The sequence below is a fragment of the Meles meles genome, chromosome 5 (genome assembly GCF_922984935.1).
Source record: "Meles meles chromosome 5, mMelMel3.1 paternal haplotype, whole genome shotgun sequence".
Classification (NCBI taxonomy): Eukaryota; Metazoa; Chordata; class Mammalia; order Carnivora; family Mustelidae; genus Meles; species Meles meles.
The window spans coordinates 108,628,149-108,645,752 of record NC_060070.1 but is presented as its reverse complement, the minus strand read 5'-3'; the positions used below and the strand labels follow the sequence as shown (position 1 = coordinate 108,645,752).

Below are 17,604 nucleotides of genomic sequence, written 5' to 3'. Positions count from 1 at the left end.
CCAAATAATCCAGTTAAGAAATGGGCAGGTGACATGAATAAACATTTTTCCAAAGACATCCAGATGGCTAACAGGCACATGAAAAGATTCTTAGCATCATTCATTATCAAGGAAATACAAATCAAAGCACAATGAGATGCCACATCACACCAGTCAGAATGGCTGAAATTAACAAGTCAGGAAACAGAGATGTTGGTGAGGATGTAGAGAAAGTAGAACCGTCTTGCACGGTTGGTAGGAATGGAAACTGTTGCAGCCATCCTGGAGAACAGTATGGAGGTTCCTCAAAAGTTGAAAATAGAACTACCCTAGATCCAGCAATAAAACTATTTGCATTTACCCAAGGGATACAAAAATGCTGATTCAAAGGGGCACATGCACCCCAAATGTTTATAGCAACATTATCAACAATAGGCAAATAATAGAAAGAGCCCACATATCCATCGAAGCATGTATGCAGCTAGAGTGTATTAATTCTAAGTGAAATAAGTAAATCAGAAAAAGACGAACATGGTGATTTCACTCGTGGAATTTAAGAAAGAAAACAGATGAACACAGGGAAAGGGGGAAAAAAAAGAGGGAAGCAAACCATGAGAGACTTAACTATAGAGAACAAACTGAAGGTTAATGGAGGGAGATGGGCAGGGGATGGGCTAAATGGGTAATGGGCATTAAAAAGGGCACTTGTGATGATTACTGGGTGTTATATGTAAGTGATGAATCACTAAAATCTGCTGAAACCAGTATTACACTGTATGTTAACTAACAAGAATTTAAATAAATATTTGGAAGAAAGAAAAAAAATTGGAAGAAAGAAAAGGAATGAGAGTAAAGGCCATCAAATGCCAGAGATAGAATTAAAGATTCTTCTGTTAATATAGAGGTAGAAAAAATGAGATATATTGAAGATATGTTTATAACTTTGAGACAAATTTGAAGTAAAAAATGAGAACTCTGTTATCATTACTTTTCACTACTATAAATTCTTCAAGCTGTGTGGTGGCCATTTTGAATTATTTAGAAGTAATTGTGGGGGGGTCATTATTTCCTTATTTGTCTTGAACAAAAATAAGAACCAGATAAGAGAAATCCAAGGAGTAATGGGAGTATAAAATTTTTCTCATTGGAAAGGAGATAACATGCAACAATACCATTTCTATGATACTATATGGGTAATTTTTCATGATTTCTCATCCTTAAGGAGTCTGTTATATATGGGTTACATTGTAATTTGTCATATCAATTATATGTATTGTGTCTCTCTTTCACTTTTAAAAATCCTGTCTCAGAAACCTAACCAACCAGATTATTATAAACTAATCAAATTCAAGGGGAAAAAATTTCCCAACACTGGAAATTATCTAAAATCATGTGATTAGAGTTTACTATTCAGATTTAGTGTTGCTTGATAGAAGTTTGACTTACTTTTTGCAAAATGAAATTTCTGTATTCAAAGTGAGAAAGACGTACATGAGAATTTGGGAGCCAATTATCTCATCCTGAAGAAGAGTGCCTGAAGTTAATGTGTAAAAGAACTGGAAAGTTGTGAATCTATTAATACAGAAGAATTGTATATATTCATTCACAAATTTATGATGTTTCAGGAGAGGTATATATAAACTTTATCTTAAAATTTAAAAACTAGGGCGCCTGGGTGGCTCAGAGGGTTGGGCCTCTGCCTTCAGCTCAGGTCATGATCTCGGGGTCCTAGGATCAAGTCCCACGTCGGGCTCTCTGCTCGGCAGGGAGCCTGCTTCCTCCTCTCTCTCTGCCTGCCTCTCTGCCTACTTGTAATCTCTGTCTGTCAAATAAATAAATAAAATCTTAATAAATAAATAAACAAACTTAAAATTTAAAAAAAATTTTGAAAAATTAGGTCCATGTATAACTGTGATAAAAATACAAATTAAATTAGAAAAACAAAGATTCATAAATCCATAAAAACTTTAAGCTAACAATTATAAATCAATATTTTCCCTCCTGCAACATGTAAGAGCCAAGTATTTCTGTTTTCCTTGCAATGAACTGACTTCTTTGTAAACTTGCTGTGTGAAATACTGTTTTGTTTTCTAGTTCAGTCATTTTTGACACTTGACAGAGGGTTACTTGTTGAGAGATTTTGTAGTACATTTGCACCTATATCAGAAAGATACATTTACATATTTAAATGTTTTAAACTAAGACTCTAAGTTAAAAGATGAAATAAAATGAATTCACCCACCCTAAAAAATTTTTAATTTTTTTTTAAATATTTATTTGACAGAAATCACAAGCAGGCAGAGAGGCAGGCAGAGAGAGAGGAGGAAGCAGGCTCCCTGCGGAGCAGAGAGCCCGATGCGGGGCTCAATCCCAGGACCCTGAGATCATGACCTGAGCCGAAGGCAGAGGCTTTAACCCATTGAGCCACCCAGGCGCCCCCAAAATTTTTAATTTTTTAATTTATAAATAAGACAAAGACTTTCTTCATTCCATCCTTCGTGATATTAACACTCAATGAGAAACCAAGCCTTGAAAATGCAAATAATGCTTATTTTTAATTCAAAAATCAAGGTAGACAACTTATTTTTCAGAGTATAAATTCAGTGGTTATCCTGTTCCTGATTTGGTCCATCTTAGCTTGAAATTTTTAACAATATCCAGAACATAACAGAAGACAGAATCCGAAATAAATGCTTATATCTAACTATTCAATTCTGAGCTGTGTCCTTTTGGTTTTTATTAACTTCTCCTTTTCACATAAATGTAAACTTATATAGACATATACTTAATTGAGTAGTATAGTATGTTCACAGTGAATAAAATGAGAAGTCATATGTTTATCTTTAAGAGGTTTTATTTGTTCATCAAAACAAATGCTTTCAAGTGTCCTTGTTTTCTTTTTTGCTTTTGACCCTTTGGCGATCGTTCTAGTTGTTAGATTCTGCCCAAGTTATTCCTAAGGAGGATAGGCCACACACCTGAACACAAAGGCATACAGAATCCATCAAGCCTGCGGGATGTCACAAATATTCATAGTTTGCTATGCTTCCTTTGACAACAGAAAGAGAAATTTTTCTTGATGCTTTGATAGCTGTGGGTGAGGCAAGGTAACTAATGTCTTAAAGAAAAAGTGCAAGAAAGAGGCAAAAGATGGGAAAGTATGTCCATTGATGTGCCAGATGAGGGTATTAGATTTTCTCCCATGTTCCAGCTATAATTCACAGTAATAATGTAAATTTTTCTTTATTCATATTAAAGTGATTCATACAGTGATAAGATCTATAGATTCCAAGTAACTTTTGACTAAGGCGGTATTCTTTGATACTAATTTTTGGAATGATATTTATCAAAAGAATCGAATTACTTTCTACCAATAAGTTGAATAAATCAACCCTGCAATCTGATTGCACATTCTGACAAAATATAACAGTTTATAGCAAGAATAATATATCGGAGGAAATAATATAAACAATTTCTCTCTCTTTCCCCCCCTCCCTCTTTTTCTCCCTCCATCTCAGATTTCTGGACTAGTTGAGAATTTTACTGGCTGCAAAGAAGTTATAGAAATCAATAACTGGAAATTTTTTATCCCATCCAAGGCAGTGAGAAAAATTCATGTGGACAATTGCAGGTAAAATCTGCTAATGATTTTTCAAATACTGGTTCGAATAACCACACCCAAAGGTAGTATTTCCATTCGAAATCATCTAATCAGGACCAGACTGCATTTCCTTCATTTTGATGTTGTTTCATACTTGCACATTTTATTTTTTTTACAGACTACAGAATATTTATGCTATATCCCAGTTAAGTCGGGCCATTTATAGTTGAGTTTCAGCTTTGTGCTATATATCGTGTATACCAGCAAATGATCAGTTTGTCTTGATCAGTTTCAAATATAAGCCTTCTGACAATCATGTATGTGGGTTATTGTTTAGAGTGCTAAAATGTTTTTTTTTTAAATGTCACTCTAAAAAATTGTCATTGTGCTTGAATTTCCATTATTAGTGGCATTCCTTTAAAATAACCTGCGTCTGGCTACAGACCTATCTGTATGTGTGGTGAGGGGTGGGATAGAGGTGAAGTAGAGAGATGGCACAGGTGACACAATATTAGGCAAACATGCCATCGGTATGAATTCGTTTAAAAAAAATTCCCTGAAAGTTAAGAAAAAAAGGATAATTTAGGGAGCTCTGTGGTGCATTGGAAAGGGTTCACACAGGTTAGAGAGGATGGCATGTTGTGGCAGGATGTTTGATGTTAACAAACAGACTTAACAGCAGTAACACATTGACTGATTCCACCAAAAAATTTTGAATGATTGAAAACCTTCTGTGTAATGTAGTCCAAAGGAAATAAACAGTCACACAGTGACTGTCCTTAAGGAGTTTATAGTGTAGTAGTGGAGATGCTGATGAAATATTAAAGTGAATATATAAATAGGAAGTATGCTTTGGGAAAAAACACAAAAGGCTATGAGAACTTTACATATTTGAATATCATCAGATCGGCTTCATTCACAGTTTGAGAGGATTGTATATTTTAAGAAATTAAAGAAATACTTAGAAGGTAAAAGGATTATTCATTCCCCAATGTTTCACCTTTAGGCTACACATTTAAAATATATTTGTGGCACCTATCAAACAATGGCAGACAGGGTGCTGATTTTGTTTGTGTTTTGTTTTTACTCAGATGAAAACTTAATATCTTACATTATACACAATAGATGGGTTCCAGCAATTTTAATGTAAGTCAAATACTCATAAGTCCTCATATTTTTACCATTTATTTCTAAATTTTAAAGCTTGCCTCCATTTTTTATTGATTTGAAGTTAGCAACATTCCTAACAATTATTTAACTCTCAGATTTTTTGTTCTCTAGCTTTTCTGTTAAATATCAGTTTGCAACTCATAGTTAAATGAATAACATGCAGTTACTAGGTTGTAAATCCATTGAAAAGGATATAATCCTTTGGTAATTTATATAATTATCTGCTAATGTAGAATTGATAAAATTTTCTCTTTAACTTCATAAAACTAGGACATACTTAACTTTGTAAGAATAAGTATAAAACTGGTGCCTAGGTGGCCCAGTCAGTTGGGTGTTTGCCTTCAGCTTGGGTCATGGTCTCAGGGTCCTGGGGATCAAGCCCCACATCTGGCTCCCTTCTCAGTGGGGAGCCTGCTTCCTCCTCTCCCTCTGCCACTCCCCTGCATGTGTGTGCACTCTCTCTCTCTGTCTCTCTCTCTCTCTTGCTCTCTGTCAAATAATTAAATAAAATCTTTAAAAAAAAGAATAAATAAAAAACAAAACCAGAAAATCCCTGTGTAACTACCTGAGTTACCTGCAAGCCAATTTTAAATCTTTCCTTGATCTCTCTTATATAGAAGTCCTATTTTATTGACCTCCAATGTCATAAATCTGACCTTCATTTTGTATTACTGGTTCTTTAAACACTATGTATGACTTAATGCTGCTAATTACATTATACCTCCCTATAATATCCAGCACAGCTGTAGACCTATGAAAGGCATTTTGCTTATAATTAGGGTTAGTGCAAGCAGAGACTATTAAGTTTCTCTGAACATTTACTCTGCTTCTCTCATCAACCCTTAATAGCACTTTTTCTCATTTAGGATGAGAAGAGAGGATGACCTCTCTTAAGAGAGGCATTATACTAGATCGGTCTAGAATGCAGTTTTCTAAGCCTAATTCTTCAAATAATTGGCTGTATGACACCACGTAAGGTTTAAAAGATCCATTCCTTAGTCTTATCTGTGAAATCAGAAAAATAATTCTTGCCTCCTAATGTTGTAAAAATGATAAACTTGGATTCTCTTCTTTGCTAAAAGCTCAGTGACATTGGCCTTTGTTTCCAAATTTGCTGCCATCTCCAGAAAATTGTGTCTTCTAGTCCCTCTTCCAGAACTGTCTTCTCCCTCTGCTCATTGCCCTCATTCACAAATCTGGCTTCTTCTCAGCATTTAGACTGCAGCTTTACTATGACTTCATCCAATTTTTCTCCATTGAGAATGATATTTGCAGTGGGTTTTTCATAGATGGCTTTGATAATATTGAGGTATGTGCCGTCTATCCCTACACTTTGAAGAGTTTTGATCAGGAAGGGATGCTGTACTTTGTCAAATGCTTTTTCAGCATCTATTGAGAGTATCATATGGTTCTTGTTCTTTCTTTTATTAATGTGTTCTATCACGGTCAGGAACACGGCAGGGATGTCCATTATCACCACTGCTATTCAACATAGTATTAGAAGTCCTAGCCTCAGCAATCAGACAACAAAAAGAAATTAAAGGCATCCAAATTGGTAAAGAAGAAGTCAAACTATCACTCTTCGCAGATGATATGATACTATATGTGGAAAACCCAAAAGACTCCACTCCAAAACTGCTAGAACTTGTACAGGAATTCAGTAAAGTGTCAGGATATAAAATCAATGCACAGAAATCAGTTGCATTTCTGTACACCAACAACAAGACTGAAGAAAGAGAAATTAAGGAGTCAATCCCATTCACAATTGTACCCAAAACTATAAGATACCTAGGAATAAACCTAACCAAAGAGACTAAGAATCTATACACAGAAAATTATAAAGTACTCATGAAAGAAATTGAGGAAGACACAAAAAAATGGAAAAATGTTCCATGCTCCTGGATTGGAAGAATAAATATTGTGAAAATGTCTATGCTACCTAAAGCAATCTACACATTTAATGCAATCCCTATCAAAATACCATCCATTTTTTTCAAAGAAATGGAACAAATAATCCTCAAATTTATATGGAACCAGAAAAGACCTCGAATAGCCAAAGGAATATTGAAGAACAAAGCCAAAGTTGGTGGCATCACAATTCCGGACTTCAAGCTCTATTACAAAGCTGTCATCATCAAGACAGCATGGTACTGGCACAAAAACTATGACTTCATCCAAGAGGCCTTCCTGGACAAACCAAAATGAAATGAGCTCCCAGCCATGTCTCCCACTCACTGTTCATTTCCATGTTTATTTTTATTCTTAACGAGGGCTGACACTGAATATGTTTATTTATGTGTCCATAGGTTTCTTTTATGATTCTCTTCACCATAATGTGTGCTTCTTGTGGGCATGGACTCTAGATCTTTTACTTCTGTTTCCTCAAGGCCTGCAATAGTAGATGCTAAAAATTTTGCTATATAAAGTATCTTATGATTCAACTGTGATTATTTCTTCCCACAATTTTTTTAAATTCATAAGTAATTTTATTTGTGATAATGTAAAATTAAAAAGAAATCTTCATAAACGTGTTCAAATATGGCAGGAGTAATGTGAATCAAGAGAAGATAAGTAACATATCTAAGGTCACACAAATAGGTGGTAGTACAACTAAAACTAGTTCTCATACCTTCAATTTCAATCATAATTAACAATTAATAATATTACATATAATAAAATTCTCAAAATAAAAAAGAATATAATGACACAATTTCACATTTGCCTCCATTCAACATGATAATATGGTTAACTAATAAAATATAAAGACTTTGTAATCATGAATGAAAAGAAAGGAGCACTATATTATGGATAAAGTCTGCACTGAAAGCTAGAAGACCCAGCTTCTAAACATGACACTGTCCCACAAATTTTTATTATAAATTTTTTTTTTTTTTTTAGATTTACTTTACAGAGTGATTCTTAGACTTTTTGGTCTTTGCACTCTTAAAAAGAGTGCTGTTATTGTTGACTGCAAAAAGCTTTTTCTTAAAGTGGAATATATTTATCAGTATTTACCATATTAGAAATAAAAACTAAGGAAGTTTAAACATATTTATTACTTAATTCATAAAACAAAAAGATAAATCCATTACATGTTAATATAAGTAATATAAAATAGCATATTTTTATGAAAAATATCTATACTTATTAAAACATAAAAATGATGAAAAGATTGGCCGTTTCACTTCTCTTGCAAATATATATATTTTCAGCCTTCATGAAGATATCTGGATACTTATGTGTGTTTTTGTATTCAATCTGTACAATAATTATTCTGCTGAAATACTTGGAGAAATTCTGGCCTCATACATATATATTTAGAAATGATAGTGATATTTTAATAGCCCTTTTAGATAATTAGGAATACTCTTCTTTGATATTGCCCAAAACTTGGTAAGTAATAGATTCTTGAAGGTTAGTTGCAATGTGGAATGTGAAACCTGATGACCAATGAACCTGTTACACTCTGTTAAATTAAAATCCATTGTTCTTTTTATATTTTGATTGGATCTTTTACCCATGCACAATTTTGTACTATTGATTGGGAAATATTGGCTTCTTGAGTTATTCAGCTGTCAAAAATGTCAACACATATCAATATAAAATATCAAAAAATCCTGTGACTAATATATAATATTAATTAATAATATATAATATTATACTATTTCCTATATATATGTGTGAGTGTGTACATATATATGTGTATATATATTATATATATATATATATATATTTTTTTTTTTTTAAGAGAGAGAGAGAGTGGAGAGGGGCAGAGAGAGGAGAGAATCTTGAGCAGGCTCCACACTCATCACAGAGGCCAGTGCGGGGCTCAGTCTCAGTACTCTGAGATCGTAACTGGAGCCTAAAATCAAGAGTCAGAGGCCCAACTGACTGAACCACCCAGGTGTCCCTCCTGTATATTTTAATTGTCACCTATGTTTTTAATAAGTAAGTAGTATATACCTAAGGCACAGGACTATTATCATATATGGCTTATGTCTTATGCCCAGAGTATGAAAGACTGATCATTTAGGCTCTGTTGACAGATATTAATATAGTATGACATCAAGAACAGCTAAATTGGTTTTCCATCTCTAGTTTTCAACCCTAGAGAAGCACCTAGAGATACGATCTGATAACACTTTGAATGACCTTCTTAAAAACAATAAAACAGGGGCACCTGGATGGCTCAGTGGGTTAAGCCTCTGCCTTTGGCTCAGGTCATGATCTCAGGGTCCTGGGATTGAGCCCCGCATTGGTCTCTCTGCTCAGCAGAGAGCCTGCTTCCCCCTCTCTCTCTGCCTGCCTCTCTGACTACTTGTGATCTCTCGCTTTCTGTCAAATAAGTAAAATAAAAAAATTTTTAAAAAAACAATAAAACATTGAAAAGCAAGGATATGGACATCTAAAGGGATGATAAATATGATGGAATTACTTATAAGTCAGTTGAAAACAAATGCATGTGCATGTACCTATATGGATAGATCTTGAAACATATCATTGAGAGAAAAAAAAATAAAAAGATAGCTATAACAACATATCCTTTGTGTGCATTTAAGAATCTGCCTTACATACAAACAACTGACTTACCTTTATTGCACATTCTCATATATCTCCATGTAATATTAAATAGTTTAGATTATTTTTACCCTGTCTCCTTTAAATAATTACTGTTTCTGAAGGAACGTGTTGTATAATGGGGAGAGGAATTCAAACAGAAAGAAATGATTCAGAAACAGAAAAGCATCAGAGATCATTTTCCACTTTTTAATTCTTTATTCACAAATCCTCTCAAAAGGATATTAGTATCATTAAATCAAACATTATTAGTTTTTAAAAGGGAGTAGGTTATAAAGTATATAGCATGATGTTATAAATTTGTGTTAACAGTCTAGAATCCTACTTTTAAGCAAATATTTGATTTAAATGTTTTATTAGTTAAAGACTAAGGTACAGAGTTTTAACATTCTAGTAATACATCAGTGCTATTTTTTTTTTTTACAAAATAAACATCCACTATCATTTTCAAGTAGATAATATGATCCTTCAAAACAAAATATAAAAGCAAAATTTGATTACCCAGAAATGGGAGTCCAAAGTTCATTATTTTATTCATTCAAATAATTTAGTCAAATTAAATCTAAAATTAAATGAGAAATGAGGTAAATTATAAGTTTCTCTAGTTTTTTAGCCATTCAGATACTTGTCTATAGCAATGCGCTGTGAGATTGATAAACTCTTAGCCTCCTGGAGATGTTTATCATTTACATGTGAAGACCAGATTATGGACAAGAGCTGAAATTATAGTTTGATTTTAGTTCTATATTTGTACATGTGAGACTGAAGCAGAGAGGACTTTCTACATGAAACTGAACTTATCACAGATGTAGAAATTCTATTTTAGATATGCCTTGACCTGGCTACCTATTGTGACTGCCAGCTTAATGTTTTTCAGACAGCTAATTTATGCCAGGAATTGCTGATTCCCATGACAAGAATGATAGCATAGGAGACCTGTCTTCAGAAAATTTTGTTAGTATCTGCCAGGCTGTATGATAATAGACCATACAGTAACAGCTAACAACAACAAGAGTATTAAATAAATAAAATAATAGATACGATATTTCTGTGTTCTTCATTTTTTTTTCTCTTTTTATTTATTTTTTTTTCAGCGTAACAGTATTCATTCTTTTTGCACAACACCCAGTGCTCCATGCAAAACGTGCCCTCCCCATCACCCACCACCTGTTCCCCCAACCTCCCACCCCTGACCCTTCAAAACCCTCAGGTTGTTTTTCAGAGTCCATAGTCTCTTATGGTTCGCCTCCCCTCCCCAATGTCCATAGCCTGCTCCCCCTCTCCCAATCCCACCTCCCCCCAGCAACCCCCAGTTTGTTTTGTGAGATTAAGAGTCATTTATGGTTTGTCTCCCTCCCAATCCCATCTTGTTTCATTTATTCTTCTCCTATCCCCCTACGCCCCCATGTTGCTTCTCCATGTCCTCATATCAGGGAGATCATATGATAGTTGTCTTTCTCCGATTGACTTATTTCACTAAGCATGATACGCTCTAGTTCCATCCATGTCGTCGCAAATGGCAAGATTTCATTTCTTTTGATGGCTGCATAGTATTCCATTGTGTATATATACCACATCTTCTTGATCCATTCATCTGTTGATGGACATCTAGGTTCTTTCCATAGTCTGGCTATTGTAGACATTGCTGCTATAAACATTCGGGTACACGTGCCCCTTCGGATCACTATGTTTGTATCTTTAGGGTAAATACCCAGTAGTGCAATTGCTGGGTCATAGGGTAGTTCTATTTTCAACATTTGTTCTTCATTTTTAAGACTTAGAGTCTAATAAAACTAAGTTGACAGTTTGATGGATTCATATGTGTTTACATTATTTCTTTTCTTCTATATATTAGTGCTTCACTTCTCTCATTATTGTATTTGGTTCCATTTTTCATTTCTGTTTTCTTCTATGAGCTCATTCCTTATAACTTTCATTATATGTGTCATTGTCCACTTGAAACCTTGCAGGAAATATTCTGTCAACTTAATAATATTTTTTAAATCTTACTATTTGGGCGCCTGGGTGGCTCATTTGGTTAAGCATCTGCCTTCAGCTCAAGTCATGATCCCTGAGATTGAGCCCTTTGCAGGCTTCCTGCTCAGTGGGGAGCCTGCACCTCCCTCTTCCTCTGCCCCCCACATGCTCAGGCTCACTCTCTCTTACACTCTTTCTCTCTCTTAAATAAATAAAATCTTTTTTAAATTTTTTTAAATTATAAATCTTATTATTTATTTTAGAATCTTAAAATATTATTTTTAAATATCTTATAAAATTTTATGTATCTACAGTGTACAAGATGGTGATTTAATTTATATATATATATAGTGAAATGACTACTGTAGTCAAACTAATTAATGCATCCATATCTTCACATAGTTACCATTTGTTCTAATGGTGAAACCACCTGAAAACTATTCTCATAACAAATTTCCAGTATTTAATACAGTATTTTTAACTATGGTCATCATATTGTATATTAGATCTCTAAACTACATAAATTACATAACTCTAGTCCTACATAAATTCAATTATATACCCTTTAACTAACATCTCCCCATTATCCTTCACCTACCCAGACCTGGTAACCACCATTCTACTCTCTGCTTCTATGTATTTGACTTTTTTAGATTCCACATATAAGGGAAATCATGCAATTTTTTTTTCATTTTTCATGTAGCTTTTTTTACTTAACATAATATCTTCTAGGTTCATCCATATTTTCACAAACGGCAGGATCTCCTTCTTGTTTAAGACTTAATAATATTCTGTTATTCATATATACTGTAGTTTCTTTATCTAGTCATTCACTGATGAACACTTAGATTGTTTCTGTATCTTGGGTGCTGTGAATAATGCTTCAGTGAATATGGAAGTGCAGATATCTCTTCAAGTTACTGATATCATTTCCTTTGCATATATACCCAAAAGGAGGATTGCTGGATCATTTGGTAATTCTATTTTTAGTTTTTTGAACTCCATACTGTGTTCTGTTAGTAGCTTATACCAATTTACATTCCCACCAGCAGTGTACAGGGCTCCCCTTTTCTTCACATCCCCTCCAAGATTTACTGTCTTTTTCCCCTCCCTCCCTCTCCCCCCTTTATTTCCTCCATCCTTCTTTCTTCCTTTTTCTTTTTTCTTCTTTCTTTTCTTTTTCTTTTCTTTTCTACTTCTTTTCCTTCCTTCCTCCTTTCCTTTCTCTTTCTCTTTCTCTTTCTCTCTCTCCTTCCTTCTGTCTTTCTTTTCTTCTGTCTTTCTTTCTTTCTTTCCTTCTTTCTTTCTTTCTTTCTTAGCCATCCTAACTGTATGAAGTGACATTTCATTGTGGTTGAAGTGTGTGCTTTTCTGATGATTATTGATGTTGAGCTTCTTGTCATATATCTGCTGGCCATTTGTATATCTTCTTTGGAAAAAGCCCATTTCTTTGGCCATTTTTATTTTTTTACTTCTTTTTTTAAAGATTTTTTTTTCTTTTTTTATTTATTTGACAGAGATCACAAGTAGGCAGAGAGGTGGGCAGAGGGGGGTAGGTGGGAAGCAGGCTCCCTACAGAGCAGAGAACCTGCTTCCCTCTCTCTCTCTCTCTCTCTCTCTGTCAAATAAATAAATAAAACCTTTTAAAAAAAAAGTTGATGAGTGAACCATGTCAAAATTTTAATCCTTTCATATTTGAAATTAAGGGTATAGTGGAAACTTTACTTCATAAAATCATGCTATGAAAGATATTTTAGCTATATTTTAAACAAATTCTGCAGTTCTACATGAAGGAAAATATGGAGATGATATACTTGTATACTTGAAAAATATGTGAATCTTCTCCAGCAGCTTATTTGCTTCCTGTATGTCAGACATTTTGTTCGTTTTTGCTTTTAGTTTGTATATATCTTGGAAATTTAAGATAAAAAATATATGCATACATACACACACACATTCACTTGGAAATAGGTCTTTTTTTATTTCTGAACTCTTCAATCCCAAACTAATTAATCCTAACAGTTTTAATCATAAATAAAACTTAGAAAATGCATAGTTATTATATCAAAATGTACCTGAACATTTTTATCATCTCATATTTTTTTGAAATTTTTGGTATCTTAAATCTACTTCACAATATTTAAAAAATATTTTCTTCTCTAGAATTCCATAGTGTACTTAATTATCTATGTCAGGATCTTATGACTTGGGTATGACAAGATGTCCCTAATCTGTGGTAGATTTATATATTAATAAATGTGGGCAAAAAGAATAGACACATAAATTTCCCAAGTAGTTGTGTCTAAAGATACAGTAGAATAAAACTAATAAATGCGTAACTTAAGTCTTCAACAATCTAGGCTTTATACACATCTAAGGTAATTAATTACATATTTGTGGACATAACATGTATTATTTGGCCATGCCTCAAATATGAGCACTAAAGTGACCAGTGTTACGGAATTCTAATTTCCTGATGTATCTGAAAATGACCTGAGTCCGATGTATGTGTCACTTCTGCCCTCCGCATGATCACAAGGGAACTTGTGTTAAATGCAAAGCTTTGTTAAACTCTTTTTACTTACATCCTTCAAGTGAAGTGACACCATGATGTTGCTTACACTCTGATTCTAAAGCTTGGAGTAACCAAGGGAAGAACAGTAACTCAGGAACCATGCATTGAATGGTGGCTGTGCCACTTACTATCTATGAGACTTAATATATACTCAAAAAAATTCTCTTAATAGTCAAATGCCTAATACACACTTTATTATTACTAGGTAGCTATTGTTGTCATTGTAATTGTTGTTTATCATTTGTTTTTCCTCAAATGAAAGATTATCATAGTCCCTTTTCCTAAATTTTTCCAAAATTTGAGGGTTGGGGCCAGGGAAAAGGGATCAGGTATTTCAGAGAATAGCTTAACAATATAAGGATATGAAACATTGAATATTACCCACCTTTGGTCTTAAAAATCCCTTGATGAGTCCTATCTTAAGTATTTCTTAAAGATGTGCTCTTGGCCTCAGTCTCAACATTAAGAGAAGTTATGTGTCCTCCCTAGAATCTGTCCTATCTCATTATTCTAGGAACCCCTAACTGCTCACTCTCTAAAAACTCAATGTAATTTTCTTCCTATCATATTAGAACAATTAACTTTCATAATGTTGTTTTTTTCTTTTCTTTTTTTTTTTTTTTTTTTTTTTTGTAACTTATGGGCCATGCCCTGGGGCATTTATTTTCGAAATTAAATGTTCTACTATAGTATTTCACAAACTAAAGGGAGTTCTTTTCCTAAAAGTAATTTTAAGTATTTTTTCTTATTACACAGAGTTCATTACAAAATATGGTTAATATGCTTCAATTACAAAAGGATTGCTTCTGCTGTATTATGAAGACAAGAATGAGAGAGCTTAACTGTTAGTTTTTTGGAAGTAGGTTTAAGTTAATCTGGCATATTTTTATGGCATAGGAATTAATAAAAAATACCAAGTTTCAAAGTTCAGCTCTGCTTCTTATTATCAGTATAACCTTGGCATAGTTATTTAACATCTCTGTACTTCAATTTTCTCACCTGTAAAAGAAGGACAATAATAATGGTATCATAGAGTTGGCATGAGGATTGAATGAAATTGTGTATAAACAATGCACTTAACACAGTGACACAGAAAGTGCTTCCGTTTTGGTAACTATTATAATTAGCCATCTTTACATATGTTTATTTGACCACATATAATTAGCCATCTTTACATATGATTATTTGACCACATTCCTTATCAACTAGGAGAATAGTCATCTAAGAAGAATAATGTTTTCCATGAGAAGCTCAAATGTACTCCCCTCATTTTTTTAAAGAAGTATCTAGTTTTTTTCCCTAATACAAAATAAACAAAATAATACACTAAAATAAATAAAAAGTAAACACAAAGACACTTAAAAGCCAAGTACAAATATGGAATTCATGGGTTTTGTTACACTATAAATTGGGTTTATTTCTATTCCAATTTAAATTTTTTATTTGGCGTAAGTTTTTTAACTAAAATATATTTTCATTCCCTATGCTGTAGAAACTTTCCAATATTTTATTCCTGTCTCATTCACATCTTTGTGCATTGCATACTTTCCTTGACAATTGAATGATATCAATATTTATATTTTAAAATCTATTTTAATACTTGGAAAATGAAACATTCGGGAAAAAGAAAGTATTTTTAGTTTTGCAACAAAATTTATGTAGTTGGGTTTACTTGCAGAAATCTCATTATCTGTTAGAATTTAATATGAATCTTCTTCAAATGCTACTATTTGAGGTTCTGGTAATATAAAACACATTTGGTTATTATGAAAAGCAGAAACATTCATTTAGGAATATAGTATTCACGATAGTGCCCGTGATTAATGATGGTTCACAAAAACTATCTCATATGTTCAAAACTGTGGTGAGACTGAGAAGGTGAGACCTCCGTGCCCTGAGGCTTCTAGATAGTGTACTATGTTTCAGACATATTTTATTCTCAGCCCCGGCTTCTGGTATTAATGGATGGCCACCTTCCAAATGCTTGCCATTGCTTTCAGAATTAAAGTTAAATTTTCTACTACCTTTGCAACAGAACAGTTTCTGCACCCTCTCCATTACATAGAATTGCCCTATGAAACAGATGAACAGGTAAGTCAAACTTGCTTAGTCCCAACTACTCCCTCTTGCATCTAGGTAGGACTGTTGAGCTAATCCTCATCAATGAGATGTGAGTTGAAGGAAAGTATTTGATTTCTGGCATATGAATTTTAGGAAGTGTATCAGTTATCTTTTATTGTCTGAGGAGGACTTGAAAGATTTAACCTGATTGAAGTGTCTAAAGTTTAGAAAAGCTGACTATTTCTAGAACTTCTCCCATGGAATAATTAAGAGCATATAATGCTGAAAGAAACACAGATTCATTAAGATATATCAGCAAAATATGAGAACTAAGCCATACAGCAAAGAAAAATTGAAAAGATGCTCCATCTCCTCCAACCACATTTCTCAGATGACCTCAAGGTGGCTGTCAGTAAGCTGCAAGATAATGGTATAAGAGAAGAAAAACAACAACAACAACAAAATAAAGCCAGCCTGAGAACTTTGACGAGAAAAGAACATTGCATTTTGTTACAAACATGAAACATACTGAATGCAAATAGATCAGAGCTTCCTAATTTTAATGGAAGTATATTGCCAAGGAAACCACAAGCCTGGATTTAAAATAAGCAAAAGTCCCTGTAACTATAAAATAGCTCTTGGTCCCCCAAATTTATGTCAGTATGAAATCTCTGCCTTCCTTAAGGAGCATATATACTGCCCAAAGCTCGTTTCAAATTAAGACCAGAGAGGCAGGTCAGACACAATGAATGGGGAGGTTGTTTTCCAAGAAAATCAGTCTAATCAAGGAACTCTCTATAGTACCAAAGCAGAAGGTATCACAACTGATGACTTAGCTGCTTTTTGTCACTGCTGTATATTCTTCACTTTCTGAATGGGCATTTTGTGCAATTATCCTGTTGCTATTCCATCTGTTTATACTGTCTTTATCTGTTTATATAAATATTATTAAGGATGGGAATTAAATTTACATTTGTAGTTCTCTAGACCTTCAAGAAGCCAGATCCAATAGTAGGGACTGGACATCATCCCCAAGTCACTGACTTTGAGTTGGATGCAGTGACTAGATGAGATTCTGCGCTCTGTCTTTTGGGAAGGGCCTGGGTTCAAAAGCGAAGGACATTTATGGATATGTAGTGGTCAGAGGAAGAGCCTAAGAGACATAGCTAGCTGTCAACGAAAGTAATGTAGTAATGTAATGTAGTGATGTAGTACTAAAGGCAGCAGCCGGGAGGGACATTCTTTTTTTTTTTTTTTTTTTTAGATTTTATTTATTTATTTGACAGACAGAGATCACAAGTAGGCAGAGAGGCGGGCAGAGAGAAAGGAAGGGAAGCAGGCTCCCCGCTGAGCAGAGAGCCCTATGCGGCTCGATCCCAGGACCCCGGGACCATGACCTGAGCCGAAGGCAGAGGCTTAACCCACTGAGCCACCCAGGCGCCCCCGAGAGGGACTTTGTTTTCCAGCCGCCACCTTGCATCTAGGCCAGAGATCAGTAAACTGTATCCATAGGCTAAATTCAGCCCACTACCTTGCAAGGCACAGGAACAGAGATTTTTTACATTTTTAAGTAGTAGGAAAATTTCTTTAAAAGAATAATATTTTGTGACATTTACAAATTAAGTGAAATTAATTCAAATTAAATGAAAATCCAATTTCGTGT

At 34.0% G+C, this 17,604-nt stretch overlaps 1 protein-coding gene across 1 annotated transcript in view; it reads left to right on the top strand.

Moving 5' to 3' along the window:
• The window catches only part of EYS (eyes shut homolog), a 1,714,887-nt gene that overhangs the window by 1,155,885 nt on the left and 541,398 nt on the right, over nucleotides 1-17,604 (top strand). The window contains 1 exon segment of the mRNA XM_046006082.1: nucleotides 3,511-3,610. Coding sequence (XP_045862038.1) covers nucleotides 3,511-3,610 — 100 coding nt within the window.